Genomic DNA, 16,660 nt, shown 5'->3' on the forward strand with positions numbered 1-16,660 from the left:
TCCTCTTGAGTCTGAGCGCTGCCAACACTACGAGCCAATACGGCCAATCGAGCTTAGAGGGCAACTCTACATCACATTTTTTTTCATATTTCTATCTGCGTTACCGACAACCGATTTAATCAAGTGCCAGTGATGTGTTGCGACATTGCTTTCTTGCATTTTTGTGCGTGTATTGAATAGAAGTGCTGCATCATTTGCGCCATTACCGAAAATCGGTTCCATCTTGCGCCAAAGTGCCGTTTGTGCTAAGAATTTGAAAGAGTAGAAGAAAACTAAAATGGTGCAAATACAGTAAACAACTTTTTTTTCGCGGGCTCAACATTTTGCGATTTAGGTAAAAGCTGAAGTTTTGGAATAATTCGGAGGTTTTAATTTTTGCGACGTGGTGGGATCTCAATATAGATTCCAATGTGTTTACATTTTACCGGAATTGTTTGTGGTGACTATTTTTCGCAAATTGTAGGCGCAAAATTCGCGAAAATTAAGTTGTTTACAGTATGTATTTTATAGCGTGTCTATCCACCGTACAGCTCGTCTCGTATATCACAAACCCATTAAAAGTGTGAGTCTAGCATTCATGTTGCGCTTGGTTGGTTTAGCGGATAAGAGTATGTACAGAGTACAGATAGACAATGAATGCCATGATGCAGTGGTGGTCCAGCCATTTTAGGTTTTGGAGCAAGAAAAACCCAATTTTGGAGCAATTCGTATCACATAAACTCCCCTTTTGGAGCGGGGAAAAGCTCGTTTTGGAGCACCTTGGTATCAGGAAAACTAAACATTTTGGAGCAGCATGAACATAGAGCAGTTCTGTGCCATGTCTATATATATATTACGGCTGCCCTTGTCAATCTTACCTCACCCCCATATATATATATATGTCTGTGTGTGTCACGAACATCTGAATTTCATATAGTAATTTACAAAGAAAAGAACTCACCATAAGAAAAACATTTTATTTATGACAGAACATTCTTGCAGCTAAAGCTTAACTATGTAACAAAATATCACAGATGAAAACTCAAATATTGCTTAATACTTCTTGCCTTTTGACTGTAGACTATATATCACAGGTGAAAAAAAAAATATATTGACTCAATGCTTTTTGCATTTCTTTTTCAGTTCGTCCAGCTCGCAAAGAGTGCGTGACAAAGTAGCATTGGCTTCAGCTAACATAGTTTGGCCACCTTCTACTTTTTCCAAGCTTTGGCACTTCAGTCCTGCACCAATGGTCTCTTCCGCCCTCTTCAGCAACGCACGGCACGAGATCACCCTTTCCTCCAACTGCTTCTTTAAGCGCTTGTCATGCGAGTTGTCAGCATCAACTTGTGCGCTGTCAGGCTTTTTTCTCTTCATGTCGGCCTCTCTGCTTCCAATTCTTTCCTCATACCGGGCTCTTGTTCTTTTGACGCTTCGCAGAAGGTCTGGTGACAGGGGCACCTTTGTGGCATCTCCATCATACCTCTGCAGGTAGGTCTTCACTTGCCGCAATCCGTTGATGCTCGTAATGCACAATGAGGCTCTGCCTTCAAGGAGATGCTTATTCTCACTGAAGCCTCGCTCACAGTCCGTGTTGCCATGAGGTAGAGAGAGCAGCGCTTTTACTAGCCTTGACAACAGTGGGTACTTCTGCTGACCAGCTGCGCACTTTTGTTGAAATACTGTAGCCCAACGAGTGTCGATCCGTCCATCTTCCATCAACTGAAGGCTGTTAGCAGAGTCACATCTCAGCATATGCCACTCATCGACCAGTGATGACACGTGGTCGCTCTCAAGAACTTGAGGCAGCTGGGAAGCAAAGCATCGCAAGGATCGGACTTCTGACTCCACGTCGCTGGGCTGCAATCCCAAGAGACTTGTGTGCTGAAGGACTTTATTGTCAAGAGGCAGCTTCTGCAGGAGGTCTTTCGAGCAAGCCAAGTAGAAGGCACGGGCCCCAAGAAGTAACCGCTTCTTTTCACCTGGATCCCATTTCAGCATTGCCTGCTCAGTGTCCATACCCACTTCTGGTTTGGTTTTCCACAGGGTAGAGTCCTGCACATTGAGTTTCTTCAGTTCCTCCGCACTCTTGTCCACATAGGCTACACTCCTCAAACAACGGCTGAGGATTCGCTGGACTGGAGACAGCAACTCCGCGTGGAGTATGTGTAACAGGGGCTCTTGCTTCTGAAACAGTGTCTGAAACCGAGAAAAAAGCTCGGCACAGTTCTTCAAGAACAACACCTTGGCATAAAGGTCTTTCTTTGAAAATGCTGCAGCAAGCTTGCTGTGAAGACTCTGAGTGTCCACTCGCTGCTTTGTCATGCTTGCCTCGTGAAAGTATGACTTCAGCGCTTTGAATTGTTCTAGGACACGACACAGTGAATCTTGAAGTGTGAGCCAGCGATTGGAGACATGACGCAGAAACACATGAGAAGCAATCCCTAGAGCCTCCTGACATTCTCCGAGGGCTTCAGCACGAACAGCGCTTTTGAAGTAGTAGTAGACGTTTCGGACGACCTCCTCAACATCCGAGCCAAACGCATCGAGACCTTTTGCAAAAGCATTGTGGACTTTGTGAAGGTTGCAGTTGTTGATGTCAACCAAACTTGATGGCATATCCTTTTGGAGCTTGTTCCTCACACTTTTCATGACGTTAGGCCCGTCACTGAAAAAGCAAACAAGCCCTCTCTTCGGTAGCTCAGTCAGCGCGTCTTCTACACAGCCCACAATTACTTCTGCGGTGGCACACCCGAGGTTGTACGATTGCACATGCTCAACGACAACCTGTTGCTGGCTGTTAGAAAAGTACCTAACAAGCACATCCAGTTGCTGCGTTCTTTGCTCTGGCTTTGGGGTTTCGTCGATCATCACGGAGAAGAAAACATTTGGGTGGCACAGCTCACTCACAACTCTGGACTTGAAGTAAGGGCCGAGTCCATCGGGCACGATACGTGATAACTTGGACCTGCTGCAGCTAAACTTCTTAGCAACCTCGCTGTCCGGAAACATACACTCGTACATTCCCGTAGCACTGTCTCCCCACGAGAAAGGGATAGACTTTGAAACAACGGACATAGCGAAAATTGATTCCGCTTTCCACACTTGGTCTTGGAGTGATGTGCCAGAAGCACCTTGTGAGAAATCCAATGCGGCTTGCACCAATTTGGGGAGCTGAAGGTTTCCGTTTTCATCTCTGTGCCTTGCAGCAGCTTCAACATGTTTCTTCAATGCTGCGTGACGTTTGATGGCAGCTACTTCATGTTGTGCGCAGGAAATTGATGAATTGCAGAGGACGCAAAATGCATCAGTTTTGTGAGTCCCCTTTTTGCACCAGAGACTAATTAAATCATTATTTGAGTCCACCTCACTGAGTACTGAGTCTTTAAACTTGGTGCTTCGCTCTAGAAAAAAAGGACAAAATTACAATTTTAAACAAACCAAGAAAATACGCCAAAACTTTTTTGCCATGATCTACAAACTTTAAAGTTACCGCGGTGAATATGTATTTACACAATTGTAAGTCGACCTGTTTTTCGTGATCGTGATAAATGTACTCAAGGCGTCCGAGAATCCGAAACTATAGCGATTTATTAAACATGTTTGTAAGCTCTATTCTGAGTTCGCACGCAGTGCGACAGTATGACAACCAAGGGGTGACCAATCGTTTACGGCATTTGACATGAAAAGGAACACGCAACAATTCGCAACAAGGAAATCAAGCAACGACCACGCGATCGAACGATCGCGTGGTCGTTGCCGGTGAGCGATTGATGATTGATTGGTTGCGGAACGGTGAGCGATTGATGCCGCTGGTCTGCCGGTGAACGAGCGTCCGAGCAAATTTCTACTATGGGGTCTGTAACTTAAAACGCGCATGCAGAAAAAAAACGAAGTACTCACGTTTGCTCATCTTCAAGAGGACTTAGTAATGGCGATGCAGAAATGAACAGCCACAACGCCGCATATCAAAACGGTCGCAACAAAACAATAATGCGCAATAATGCCACTGGGCCGGAAACCTGAATTGGATTGTGATGGCTATGGTAACGGCTCTACCCTTTATATCCGGCGGCAGCTTGCGCCACCTAGCCTAGAAAATAAAACTCCCACCGGGTTGCCAGCCAAAAACGCCATTCTTCCAAAAAAAGGATTTGTTCACGAACCGACTAGCCCTTTTTGGCGCAGTTTGGCGCAATTTGTGTCTTTAGGCGCAGCAAGGAGCAGGTAAAGGAGAATTTATCAAAATGGCGCAATTGGCGCAGCTGGACCACCCCTGCATGATGTCACTCTTTTGGTGCTGTTTGATTGGTCGTAGCGTCGGCTGCGCTTTGACTCGAGATGAAACGAAGTGTAGAGTTTGACGCGTTGGCACCGTCATCGTCTGAATTTCCAAATGATGTTGGCAGCTAAATGTCGCGAGCAAAATTTGCAAAACAGTGGTATAATGGCTACTGTAACAAGACACAACCAAGGTCCTTTATTGCCGACGATGTAGCTCGATTATTATGTCTGCCACATGCCTTCTTGTTGTGGCTACACCGTACCATGGCACTTGCGCTGCTCACGTCGACCTTCACGACCCCTACCAGCACGCACGCATCGAGCTTCCCTGCAGTGCACCGGAGTGCTAGGAATAGCGGCTGATGGTACATGGGTTACTGCCATTGGCTCAGAAATTATTCTCTGCACTACCGTATTTACTCGAGTAATAGCCACACTATTTATGAACAAGGCCCTTGTATCTACTTTCCCGCAAAGCACATATACAGCCAATCGTCGCTTTGCGCATAAATAACATGGCGAATAATTACATTAAGAACACGATTCTCCATACAAATGCAATCTTCACAGATGGTATGTTCGCGCGAAGACGTTATCTCTGTCCTGTAGACCACTGGAGTCGTGTCGTCGATTGCGGCGATTGGCAATTGGCGTGCTCCGCGGAAAAGCAAACCCTCAGGTTTTCTTCATAAACAGTGCGGCTATTACTCGAGTAAATACGGTATTACGGGTAGACCTTTGGTTTTGATTGTAGGCTGACCTCTAATCTTCAAAAGCTGTGCCAAGAAAGGACAAAAAAACGTGAGTATATTTTAATAAATATCTTAGTCAGTTGGCGTGCAGCAGTCATTCGAAAAGGCAGCGAACTGGCCCGACTCTGGTTCGAACCAGAGTCGGTTTTAAAGCACAAAGGTAGATTTTGTTAATATATGTGGGTGGTTGTTTATATAGGTTATGAAATTACAATCTTGAGTTCGGTGTTCATAAACCTTGGGAGGACATTTTTAATGATGCATGTTTTGGGGGATATTGATTTTTGCCAGCATTTTATGGCAATTATAATTACCGACTAAATTAAATGCCCTGCGTTAAAGAGGGACGGCGGGAGAGAGGTTTTATCACGACTGAAGTGTTGCACTATGCCAGGTGTGGCCAGGCTGACCCGGCCTAAGAGCCGCAAACAAAACCACAAAAACTTCCAAGAGCCGCATGGAAGAGGAAAAGCAGAAAAAGGGGGAGGGGGACCTTTCACAGCAATAAACGAAATTACAACTATTTTCAATCCATCCGAGTCAAAAGCAGTCCTACTGCATGCAAGGTAGCAGTAGCACAAGACTACCAAACCTCTACCTGTCTCGATTTAAAACGCGTTCCATTTCTCTTTTAGGGGAAGTGCTCGTGTGACCTAGAGGGAGGCGGGTGTGTGTGTGTGTGTGGGGGGGGGGGGGGGGGGGGGGGGGGGGGGTAGTGGAGGGAGCCGCGAGCCGCACTTTAACACACAAAGCCGCATGTGGCTCGCGAGCCGCAGCTTGGCCACCCCTGCACTATGCTTTATTTGTCAACCATTTTTTTAAAGAACCATCGTAAATGGACCCTACATATGCTTCAGTATCAAAAAAAAATACCTTCGTCATCATCCGATAGGAAGTCATTTAGCGGTGGAATCGCATTCAAGCGACGTGTCAACAGATGTTGGCGTCGGCTGCAGAAGTGTCGGTGGCTGATTTAAACCAACATTTCGCCTCCTACAAAAGGTCCAATCAATGCTTCTTTTGTCGCTGGTTCGTGTTGCTACTAGCTCGGACTTCAAATGAAACAGCATGTGCATTTTGTATGCCAAGTCGGAGAGCAAGCCGGATTTTTGCTAATAATGGCTGCTGTGAAGAAACGGGCAACAGAAATTATATGAAACAATAGGCAGTCGATGGGGTCAAATTGTGGCCAGTAGAACTTCTCTCGAATCTTTGCGAGTCCCACTGTGGCCAACGTGACCAGGTGGTGGGTCGTCGTGGCAGGCTTGGAAGACTTCTCAAAGACCAGCAGGGATCACTGGGATCCAGGTCGAGTTGCTGTCCCCAAAGTTCTCTTTGTAGAGAATACCTCTCCGGACGGCGAATATTCGCAGGGCACGTCAGAAGGCTGGGGGAATAGTATGCCCTCCAAGTGGTCGATCAGTGCGCGTAGTTCAGGATCATCCTGTTGTAACGCTGCCGTGCCGTTAACGCTCGCTGCACTAACAAGGTGGTCGTCGCCATCTTTAGAGTAGCCGGTAGCTGACTCGATGGGGGCTCTGGATAGATAGTCGATGTCACTGTGCTTTCGGCCAGACTTGTAGACCACAGTCGCGTCGTACTCTTGCGGTCGTAGGCTCCATCGAGCAAAGCGTCCCCATGGGTCCTTCAGGCGCGCTAACCAACACAGCGAGTGGTGGTTCGTGACCACCCGAAAAGGGCTCCCGTATAATTACGGGCGGAATTTTGCGATGGCCCAGGCGACGGCGAGACATTCCTTCTCGGACGTCAAGTAATTTCTTTCCACGTTTGACGTCCGAATAGCATAGGTCATCACGCAGTTGGTATGCTCTTGTCGTCGGACGTCAGACCTGACGTCCGTGTGGACTTGCGTTTCGGCTGATTGGTCGAAAGAGTAGTTCGCACGGATGCCGGCAAAGTCACAATTTAGTTCCATTGACCACAATTCACACCATTTAGTCATAGAATTTAAATCGTGCAGCAATTGTTTTGAATCGGAATCCACCTCCGTCAGAGGAGACGTGGCACAGTGCCCTGCCGTGTCATATTGGCACCTAAAATGACATCTGCACAAAGTGTGTACATGTGTACATGCAAAAATTTTACCCCGCATAGTGAATGCACCTTATAAATATATGTCGATTTTTCGGGGGGAAAAAGTGTTCATTATGCGAGTAAATACGGTACATGACAAGTCGTTACAACAAATTAAAAAAAGTGATGGACCTAAGACAGACCCCCCGAGGCACTCCAGAAGAAACAGATGCCAAGGAAGAGCTAATATTATTGCAGGTTACAAACTGAGAATGATCTGTTAAAAATGCCACCACCCACTTAATCATGATAAGATCAATGTTTAGTTATCATTAGTAATTTTAACCAATTGTGTTTACAAGAAAAATTGTTACTTGACCCACGTTGAGCTGTGAAAAAAAAAATTAGTTGGATTCAATAATATTTAAATGTTGTGAGTATATTATCAGGGTGTCTACCAACCGGGAATTCTCAGGGATTTTGAATAGTCTGGAAAATCTCGGGGGAAAACTCAGGGAATTTGTGCTTCTATCAGGGATTTTTTTTTTTTTTTATTGATTCAGAAGTGTTACAGATAGGCTCTCACAGTCCAAAATTCTTCAGATATCAATGGAATGGGCCAAACGTACAGTCGAGCCCGGTTATATCATACCCGTGTATTTCGAATTATTGTTTATATGAAACAGTCCAAACATCCACCAGAAAACCATGGTTTTTCTGTATCGAACGCCCATAACTCCAATGGCGGGGACACTCGATGTAACGAACGAAGGAAGATGAAGCTCGGCCGTCCTTGGCTTCTCCCAGGGTCGGATTGCGCCGGCGGGGAGCACATAGCTCGGGCTGCGGGGCTGGCAGACCGCCAAGCCAGCATACACGCACGCGGGGATACGCAGCGAAAGAGCTATTGTATAAAAAAAGAAACCAATAAAACAAAGAAGTGGAGGATGGCAAAAGCAAGGGAAGGGCACTTGTAGGGAGGGCAGGGAGTGCCCGCTGTTGGAACGGTCGCGTGCGCTCTTTTCCCCGAACACCGCTGTTACTCTGCGAGACTCCTTTGCCCCGAAATAAAGTGAGCAAAAAAAAAAAGAAGATTAACAAGGGTTGAGCAATCGCACTTTGAACGCCTTATCTTTGTGTACCTTTTTCTTTCCCCGTTATTGCTCCTGTTTTTCTTTTAGAGCGCAACTCTTAGGCGCCCGTTTCTGGCTTAAGCGGCGTCACCGTCGGCGTAACCGTGAGGTTACAAGACTCCCCACCCCCCGAGGTCACATGACCTCACGGGGGAAAGGGGGGGGGGTCACGTAAACTTCAGTTTACCTTTCTTTTATATTTTATTCCTTGTGAATTTTACTAACCACTCCATTCTGTTTTCTGTTTGAATCTGATAAAAGTTACTCGTTGCCATTAAAACTATTATGTTGTTTTCTTTATTTTATAACAAGCTTTTTAGAAAGTGACAGCATGTGACGACATGGTGTCAGCCCATCTTGACCTAAAATAAAGTTCTGTGTCACTCAGAGAATTTCACAAAAGTACTCGGGGAATATGAAAATGTCAACTTGGTAGACACCCTGATTATGCATTTAAAAACCTTACAGGGGATGCTAGTTAGCGAGATTGGTCCGTAATTATTAGGGGAGTGCTTATCGCCAGCTTTGAACAGAGATGAATAACCTTTCCAATTTTCCAGTCATTAGGTAAAATGGCAGAGTCGAGCAAAGTATTAGAAAAGTGTACCGATTTGTTACTTCTAGAATTTTTTAGTTTATTTTGTCCATACCAGCGGATGACACCAGCTTAAGGTCACATATAATTTTCGAAACTTCATCCAGTCTGATAACATTATGGTCCATTAACCTGTGGAGATTGGACAGAATGACAGATGCCTCGCCTCAGGAAGCACTTCCTCTAAGTAAGCCGAGCATGCAGTGAGTCTTCACCCTATCGTGGAGCATAAGCACATCTGTTTCGACTGTGAGCCATACTTCCATGCAACCCGAATTTTCAGGAAACACAAGGACACAGTTGGCAGAGAAATGCTCGAGTCCTATCGGATGGAAAGTGATGCTTTCAATTTTGCCCTTAGGTTATCCAAGAATGAAGTAAAGTTTCCGAGGCAGGAGTAGTTGGCTCACTTCGATTCCATAATGCCGTTTCTTCTTTTTCTATTTCTTTCATTCTCTTTCCTTAAAAGTTGCTTTACATTCTTCTTTTCCCCTTCTCTTTTTTCGAGAGATTATGGGAAGAGGGAAGGGAAAGGCTGATGCATGGTGGGTAGCGTCGTGAAAGGTCAGTTGCTAGTTGAAAGAACTGTACTGTCTGTCTTGGTCCCTACTTGTTATGTACTTTCATGTTTTTCAAAATAATTTTGAACAATCCGCTCCAAGTTAATTTCCTCTCCCGCTTTTGCAATGTCACTTGTTGCCACTTGGGGACAACATTCGGCGCATAAATGGAGTAGAACGCTAACACACCAGTCAAACACTCATTCCACGCACCATATAAAAATGACCCATATCTGTTAATCGGTCAAATACAAATTTTTCAAAATACACAAAAACATTGCCACCTATACTGGATTAGATAATTAGCTAGAGGTGTGCGAATATCAAAATCTTTCGAAGCGAATCGAATCGAATAATAAAGGTTACGAATCGAATCTCCACTTGCACATATCTAGCCTTCATATTGTTTTTCTTTCTCTTGTAGGTGTGACATACGCAATACGGGGTACAAATATAATAAATAGGTCATTGGGCTTTTTTTAGGTGCCTTTTGGCCATCCTGCAATAAATCATTTTGAAACTGGAAAGTTCAAAAGTATCCTAAAACGCTTATAAAGCATCCTAGGGCTTTCATTTATGCCCGATTGTATTACACATACCTTTTAGTTCACTGATATATGTTAAGTTTCTTATTTCAGTATTTCAATTTGTCTTAATCCTTCCGATGAACTTTGCGAGTTAACTCTTTAATACTATCAAAAGTAATTAGGTTACATCAGAACCAAGTACATATTTGTAGTCAGATTGTAATGGTAAATAAGCTATGTAAATTTAATTTGAATTGACTCGCAAGTTATATAAAAGAAAAAGCTCTAGAAGCAGTGCTGCCTCTTAAATATGAATGCTCAATGAAAACACAACTGGAATTTTTTTTTTTTTTGAACACATTTATGAGAAGGTCAGTCTAATTGCAAGAAGAAAAATGTCACACATGTGCCCGATAAGAAACAGATAAAATAAAAGATCAGTTAGTAAAACACCAATCAAGGAGTGCAGTCGCAGAACGTAAATGAAAGTACACAAGCGGTGGCGGGTCAGCAAGCCCCAATACAAAGTCGAAGACCGCGTCGCTCAGCTGCACAGACTTTGTGCAAAATCTTTTTTTGCGGGTGAACGCAACCACGTGAACATAAACCGAAGTACACAAGCGGAGGCGTGTCGGCAGGCCACAGCAGAGTTGGAGATCGTGCTGGGGGATCGGTGGCCGAGTGGGCGAGCGCACGCCAGCTCGGAGCACGTGGAGCAAAAGCTGGCACTGCAGAACCCAGGGATCCTGGGTTCGAGCCTCACCCCTGCCCGTTTCGATCTGGATGAGCATCGTACCGGCGTGCGGTCGTGTACCGCTACTGTGTGGTGCACGTTAGAGACCCCAGGCTACCGGTTGTACTGCACTGGCTAAATTGCTCATCTACACCTGGGAAACTCATCGCCCCTGGAGGCAGGCAGCGTTCTAGGCTGTATAAACATACACACAGCCCAATTCTTTTTTTTTTTTTTAAGATTGTTCCAATTGCGTTGCACAGCCGCCCTGACTTTGCGCCCTCTCTTTCCGTGTGCAATAGTTCTGTCGATAGAGGGCGACACAAAAAAGCAACAAATTAAGAATACATTATTTTGTGTTTTTTTTTTTTGTTGTTTTTTGGCGGAAAGCACAATTCTCACTTTTATCAGTGAAAACGGGTAGAAATAAATAAAAGGAATACCGGCAAACTGATGAACCGGATAATCAAGCAGAAAATACCACGAGCCAGATATCGCTGCTAGCCGAAGTCAGCCGTACATCCATATCCGAATCCATAGTAGTGAGAGTGGTCCGTAGCGTTTGTGTTCACGACGATGCACATGCCGTTGCAAACTTCATCAAATCTATCGCAGCGTTTGCGTCGCGACCACTTCGCCAACTCCGGAATCCAGACATCATGGCAAGCAGAGAACAGATCATGCTACCGCAAATAACTTTCCACTGCTTCATATATAAAAAAAAAAAAAAAAAAAAAAGAACTTAGGTTGGCTTTTTGGGTTTGCCAAGCTCAAAACCATATTGCGCAGTCCAAAAACAAACAGGGAACTCGACCGCGAGTTGACACCAATCGCCGAGTTCCGCATTATTCATTGTTTCCGAAGTATTCCAAGAACTCGAATACTTCGAAGAGCGAAAGTGTGAAGCGAATCGAATTGAATAGCAAGCATTATCCGCGAAGTATTCGAAGTTTCGAATATTCGCACACCCCTATAATTAACGTCTCCGTAGGATAGTTATTTTACAAAACAAATCCAATCTTGGCTGCATCACTGAAAAACTTGAATGTCTGAACAAGTATTGCAAGTTTACCATAATTTTTTGTTTATTATATATTCACATTTTAGTACACAATACAAACCCCATGCATTTTTTCTTCTTTTTTAACTAATGCTTGTTTTAACAGTTTCCAATAATTCATCAGTAAGAGTACTGATGCAGTAAACATAATGGAAAGCTGACCACCATGAAGATGCTCCCCTGAGCCAGCTTCAGACCTGAGCAACATTCCATGTGCGGCACTTGTCAAGGGAGCTTGGCGCCATTTGCGGGAAAAACTGTCGAGCCGACGGTATCACTTGGGCAGAAGGCTGGCCGCTCCGCTGTCGAGCAGCCAGACAACATCCCCCTTGGATGGCTTGACCAGTGCCGCTGGAAGAAGGGCCTCCCCAGCTTCAGGGTGAAGCACTTTCTGTCAAAGAGCCAGACACCAACATTGAAACTCCGTGGCACAGCCATACTGCATGTGTGAGGATGACAATAAAAAAAGTATAAATGTTTCCCAAAAAATTCAGCAGTTTCAGTTCTTTGAAGGGATTTTAATGACATCCCAAAACTCCTTTTCAAAGGCACAAAAAACACAGTTCCATTGTTACAGGAACAACAGTGCTCTCCAGGATAGGATGTCTACGTCTTTTCCAAAGTGGTGTATAAAGACCATCCCAGTTCTTAGCTCAATATTTTGCAAAAGATTTTGCAACCTTCTGGGAGGGCACCATTCCAGTTCCTGGCTCGATGCTTTGAAATGCCGAACACAACCTTCCTAGAGGGTACCATCGCAGTTCTTGGATTAATACTTTGTAATAGCTAACGCAATCTCTCTGAAGGGTACCATTCCAGTTCCTCCCTCAATATTTCGCAACGCCTTACACATCCTTCCTAGCAGGTACCATCCCGGTTTTCGGCTCAATGCTTCGCAAGAGCTTACACAACCTTCCTCGTTCTTGGCCCAATACTTTGTCAGAACACACCTGGAAGGTGTTATACCTGTTCTTGGTTTGATACTTACAGAACGTCCCCAGAGGGTACCCTCCTTACTTGCACAACCTTCCTTTGCTGGTACCATACTGGCTTGGCTCAATGCTTTGTAACAGCTTTCACAACCTTGCTGGAGGTACCATCCCAGTTCCTGGCTTGATACATCGTAACAGATAATACAGTCTTCTCAGAAGGTACTGACTCAATTCTGGCTCGATACTCTAGCACCAAACATCAATTGCAGGCGTACCATCCCGGTTCCTGGCTTGATACCTGATAACATGTTACATAACCATCTCTGACCATGCCATCCCAGTTCCCGGCTCTATATGCATCTTGTAAAACTTACACAACTTCCCTGGGGTACCATCCCGGTTCCTGGCTTTGATACTTTGTAACATGTTACACAACCATCTCCGAATGTATCGCCCCGGTTGCTGGCTTGATACCTCATAACATGGTACATAACCATCTCCGAGTGTGCCATCCCAGTTCTCAGCTGTATATTTTGTAAACCTTACACAACTTTCCTGGGGTACCAACCTGGTTCCTGGCTTGATACTTTGTAACATGTTACACAACCATCTCCAAGTGTATTGTACCAGCTCCTGGCTTGATACCTCATAACATGTTACATAACCATCCCAGAGTATGCCATCGCAGTTTCCTGCTCTATATTTTGTAAACCTTACATAACTTTCCTGAGGTACCATCCCAGTTCCTGGCTTTGATACTTTGTAAGATGTTACACAACCATCTCCGAGTGTACCATCCCGGTTCCTGGCTTGATACCTCATAACGAGGGTCCGGAGTTTTCGGTTTAAACCGATAAAAGTATGCCGAATCCATTTTCGGAAATTTGGTTTTAACCGAAGAAGGTCAGTTTGTAGGTTCGGCGTTTTCGATATGAACCGATAAAAACCGATAAAGGTTTGTCGAATTCATTTTCTAAAATTCAGTGTTAACCAAAAAAAGCCACTTTGACCTTCCAGTCATACTGCCGAGCCATGGCGAAAAAGTGGAACGACAGTGTCTGTCAAAACATGTCCAAAGATAGGGGATACAGGGATGCCATCACGACGTTATGGTTTAATGTGCGCATCATCGATCAAAACGTGAAGTCCGAAATTCCCCATGACTTCACCATGTATGAGCGTATTTTCAAACTCGTTGTAAGGAAGACTGACTTGATGCAAGTTCTGCATGTTGTGTTGTGCATCAAAGTGTCGCACCGTGTCTCTTTTGGCGGTCGCAATTAGTTGATTTCAACTCAGGCACACTTTATCTCCTCAGCCTGCCAGTGTCGTGTTAGCGTTGAGAGGGCATTCTCAAAGCCCAGGGTCATATTAACAGAAAAGAAAGAGTGCGGATCAACGAGGAGAACCTGGGAAAGTACATGTGTGTGTACTATAATAAGATCACGTTATCCTGATGTACAGAGGGTGAAGTTCCATGTTTTTTGGGCATAGGCTTCATATTTGACTTGTTTGTACTTCTGTATTTTTTTTCTTGTTTCATTTACTGTTGCACACATGTGCCAAACGTGTCCATTTCTTTTTCAATGTATCTCTGCCGTTATTCTTTCAGTGATCAGAAATATCAGAGCTACAATGATCATCTAATCCTGAGTCCGTTGGTGTTCATTTTATATTCACTGAAAAAAAGATGGTAAACCTTTGTGGGCCTAAATATACACAGAAAAAAAACAAAAATTTTACTTTAAAATAAACACCGAAAAAAGTATGCCGAATTTTGAAAAAACAAAAAGCGAAAAAGCGGAACCCTATTCATAACACGTTACATAGCCATCCCCGAGTATGCCATCGCAGTTCCCGGCTCTATATTTTGTAAACCTCACACAACTTTCCTGGGGTACCATACCGATTCCTGGCTTTGATACTTTGTAACATGTTACACAGCTAACTCCGAGTGTACCATCCCGGTTCCTGGCTTGATACCTCATAACATGTTCCATAGCCATCCCCAAGTATGCCATCCCAGTTCTTGGCTCAATATTTTGTCAACCTTACACAACTTTCCTGGAATACCATCCCGATTCCTGGCTTTGATACTTTGTAACATGTTACACAACTATCTCCAAGCGTACCATCCCGGTTCCTGGCTTGATACCTCATAACATGTTCCATAGCCATCCCCAAGTATGCCATCCCAGTTCTTGGCTCAATATTTTGTCAACCTTACACAACTTTCCTGGAATACCATCCCGATTCCTGGCTTTGATACTTTGTAACATGTTACACAACTATCTCCAAGCGTACCATCCCGGTTCCTGGCTTGATACCTCATAACATGTTCCATAGCCATCCCCAAGTATGCCATCCCAGTTCTTGGCTCAATATTTTGTCAACCTTACACAACTTTCCTGGAATACCATCCCGATTCCTGGCTTTGATACTTTGTAACATGTTACACAACTATCTCCAAGCGTACCATCCCGGTTCCTGGCTTGATACCTCATAACATGTTCCATAGCCATCCCCAAGTATGCCATCCCAGTTCTTGGCTCAATATTTTGTCAACCTTACACAACTTTCCTGGAATACCATCCCGATTCCTGGCTTTGATACTTTGTAACATGTTACACAACTATCTCCAAGCGTACCATCCCGGTTCCTGGCTTGATACCTCATAACATGTTCCATAGCCATCCCCAAGTATGCCATCCCAGTTCTTGGCTCAATATTTTGTCAACCTTACACAACTTTCCTGGAATACCATCCCGATTCCTGGCTTTGATACTCTGTAACGTGTTACGCAACTATCTCTGAGTGTACCATCCCGGTTTCTGGCTTGATACCTCATAACATGTTCCATAACCATCCCCAAGTATGCCATCCCAGTTCTTGGCTCTATATTTAGTCAACCTTACACAACTTTCCTGGGGTACCATCCCAATTCCTGGCTTTGATACTCTGTAACGTGTTACGCAACTATCTCTGAGTGTACCATCCCGGTTTCTGGCTTGATACCTCATAACATGTTCCATAACCATCCCCAAGTATGCCATCCCAGTTCTTGGCTCTATATTTTGTCAAACTTACACAACTTTCCTCGGGTACCATCCCAATTCCTGGCTTTGATACTTTGTAACATGTTACACAACTATCTCTGAGTGTACCATCCCGGTTCCTGGCTTGATACCTCATAACATGTTCCAAAACCATCCCCAAGTATACCATCCCAGTTCTTTGCTCTATATTTTGTAAAGCTTACACAACTTTCCTGGGGTACCATCCTGATTCCTGGCTTTGATACTTTGTAACATGTTACGCAACTATCTCCGAGTGTACCATCCCGGTTCCTGGCTTGATACCTCATAACATGTTCCATAACCATCACCAAGTATGCCATCCCAGTTCTTGGGTCTATATTTTTTAAACCTTACACAACTTTCCAGGGGTACCATCCCGATTCCTGGCTTTGATACTTTGTAACATGTTACGCAACTATCTCCGAGTGTACCATCCCGGTTCCTGGCTTGATACCTCATAACATGTTTCATAACCATCCCCAAGTATGCCATCCCAGTTCTTGGCTCTATATTTTGTAAACCTTACACAAGTTTCCTGGGGTACCATCCCAATTCCTGGCTTTGATACTTTGTAACCATGTTACGCAACAATCTCCGAGTGTACCATCCCGGTTCCTGGCTTGATACCTCATAACATGTTCCATAACCATCCCCAAGTATGCCATCCCAGTTCTTGGCTCTATATTTTGTAAACCTTACACAACTTTCCTGGGGTACCATCCCGATTCCTGGCTTTAATACTTTATAACCATGTTACGCAACTATCTCCGAGTGTACCATCCCGGTTCCTGGCTTGATACCTCATAACATGTTCCATAACCATCCCCAAGTGTGCCATCCCAGTTCTTGGCTCTATATTTTGTAAACCTTACACAACTTTCCTGGGGTACCATCCCGATTCCTGGCTTTGATACTTTGTAACATGTTACACAACTATCTCCGAGTGTACCATCCCAGTTCCTGGCTTGATACTTCATAACATATTCCATAACCA

General features: G+C 44.4%; 2 protein-coding genes across 2 annotated transcripts in view; both read right to left on the minus strand.

The window, feature by feature from the left end:
- Positions 1 to 555: 555 nt before the first annotated feature.
- On the minus strand, positions 556 to 4,054 carry LOC115312692. The gene is made up of 2 exons (XM_042292654.1): positions 3,883 to 4,054; positions 556 to 3,383 (listed from the first exon to the last, which is right to left on the minus strand). The coding sequence occupies exons 1-2, from the start codon at positions 3,890 to 3,892 to the stop codon at positions 1,096 to 1,098; spliced, it is 2,298 nt and encodes a 765-aa protein (XP_042148588.1). The 5' UTR covers positions 3,893 to 4,054; the 3' UTR covers positions 556 to 1,095.
- Positions 4,055 to 11,657: 7,603 nt separating this feature from the next.
- The window catches only part of LOC115309002 (6-phosphogluconolactonase), a 43,456-nt gene continuing 38,453 nt past the window's right edge, over positions 11,658 to 16,660 (minus strand). The window contains exon 5 of the mRNA XM_029967134.4: positions 11,658 to 12,048. Coding sequence (XP_029822994.2) covers positions 11,932 to 12,048 — 117 coding nt within the window. The 3' untranslated portion in view covers positions 11,658 to 11,931. The remainder of the gene's footprint in view (positions 12,049 to 16,660) is intronic.

This window comes from Ixodes scapularis, unplaced genomic scaffold, assembly GCF_016920785.2.
Source record: "Ixodes scapularis isolate PalLabHiFi unplaced genomic scaffold, ASM1692078v2 PGA_scaffold3__209_contigs__length_174095766, whole genome shotgun sequence".
NCBI lineage: Eukaryota > Metazoa > Arthropoda > Arachnida > Ixodida > Ixodidae > Ixodes > Ixodes scapularis.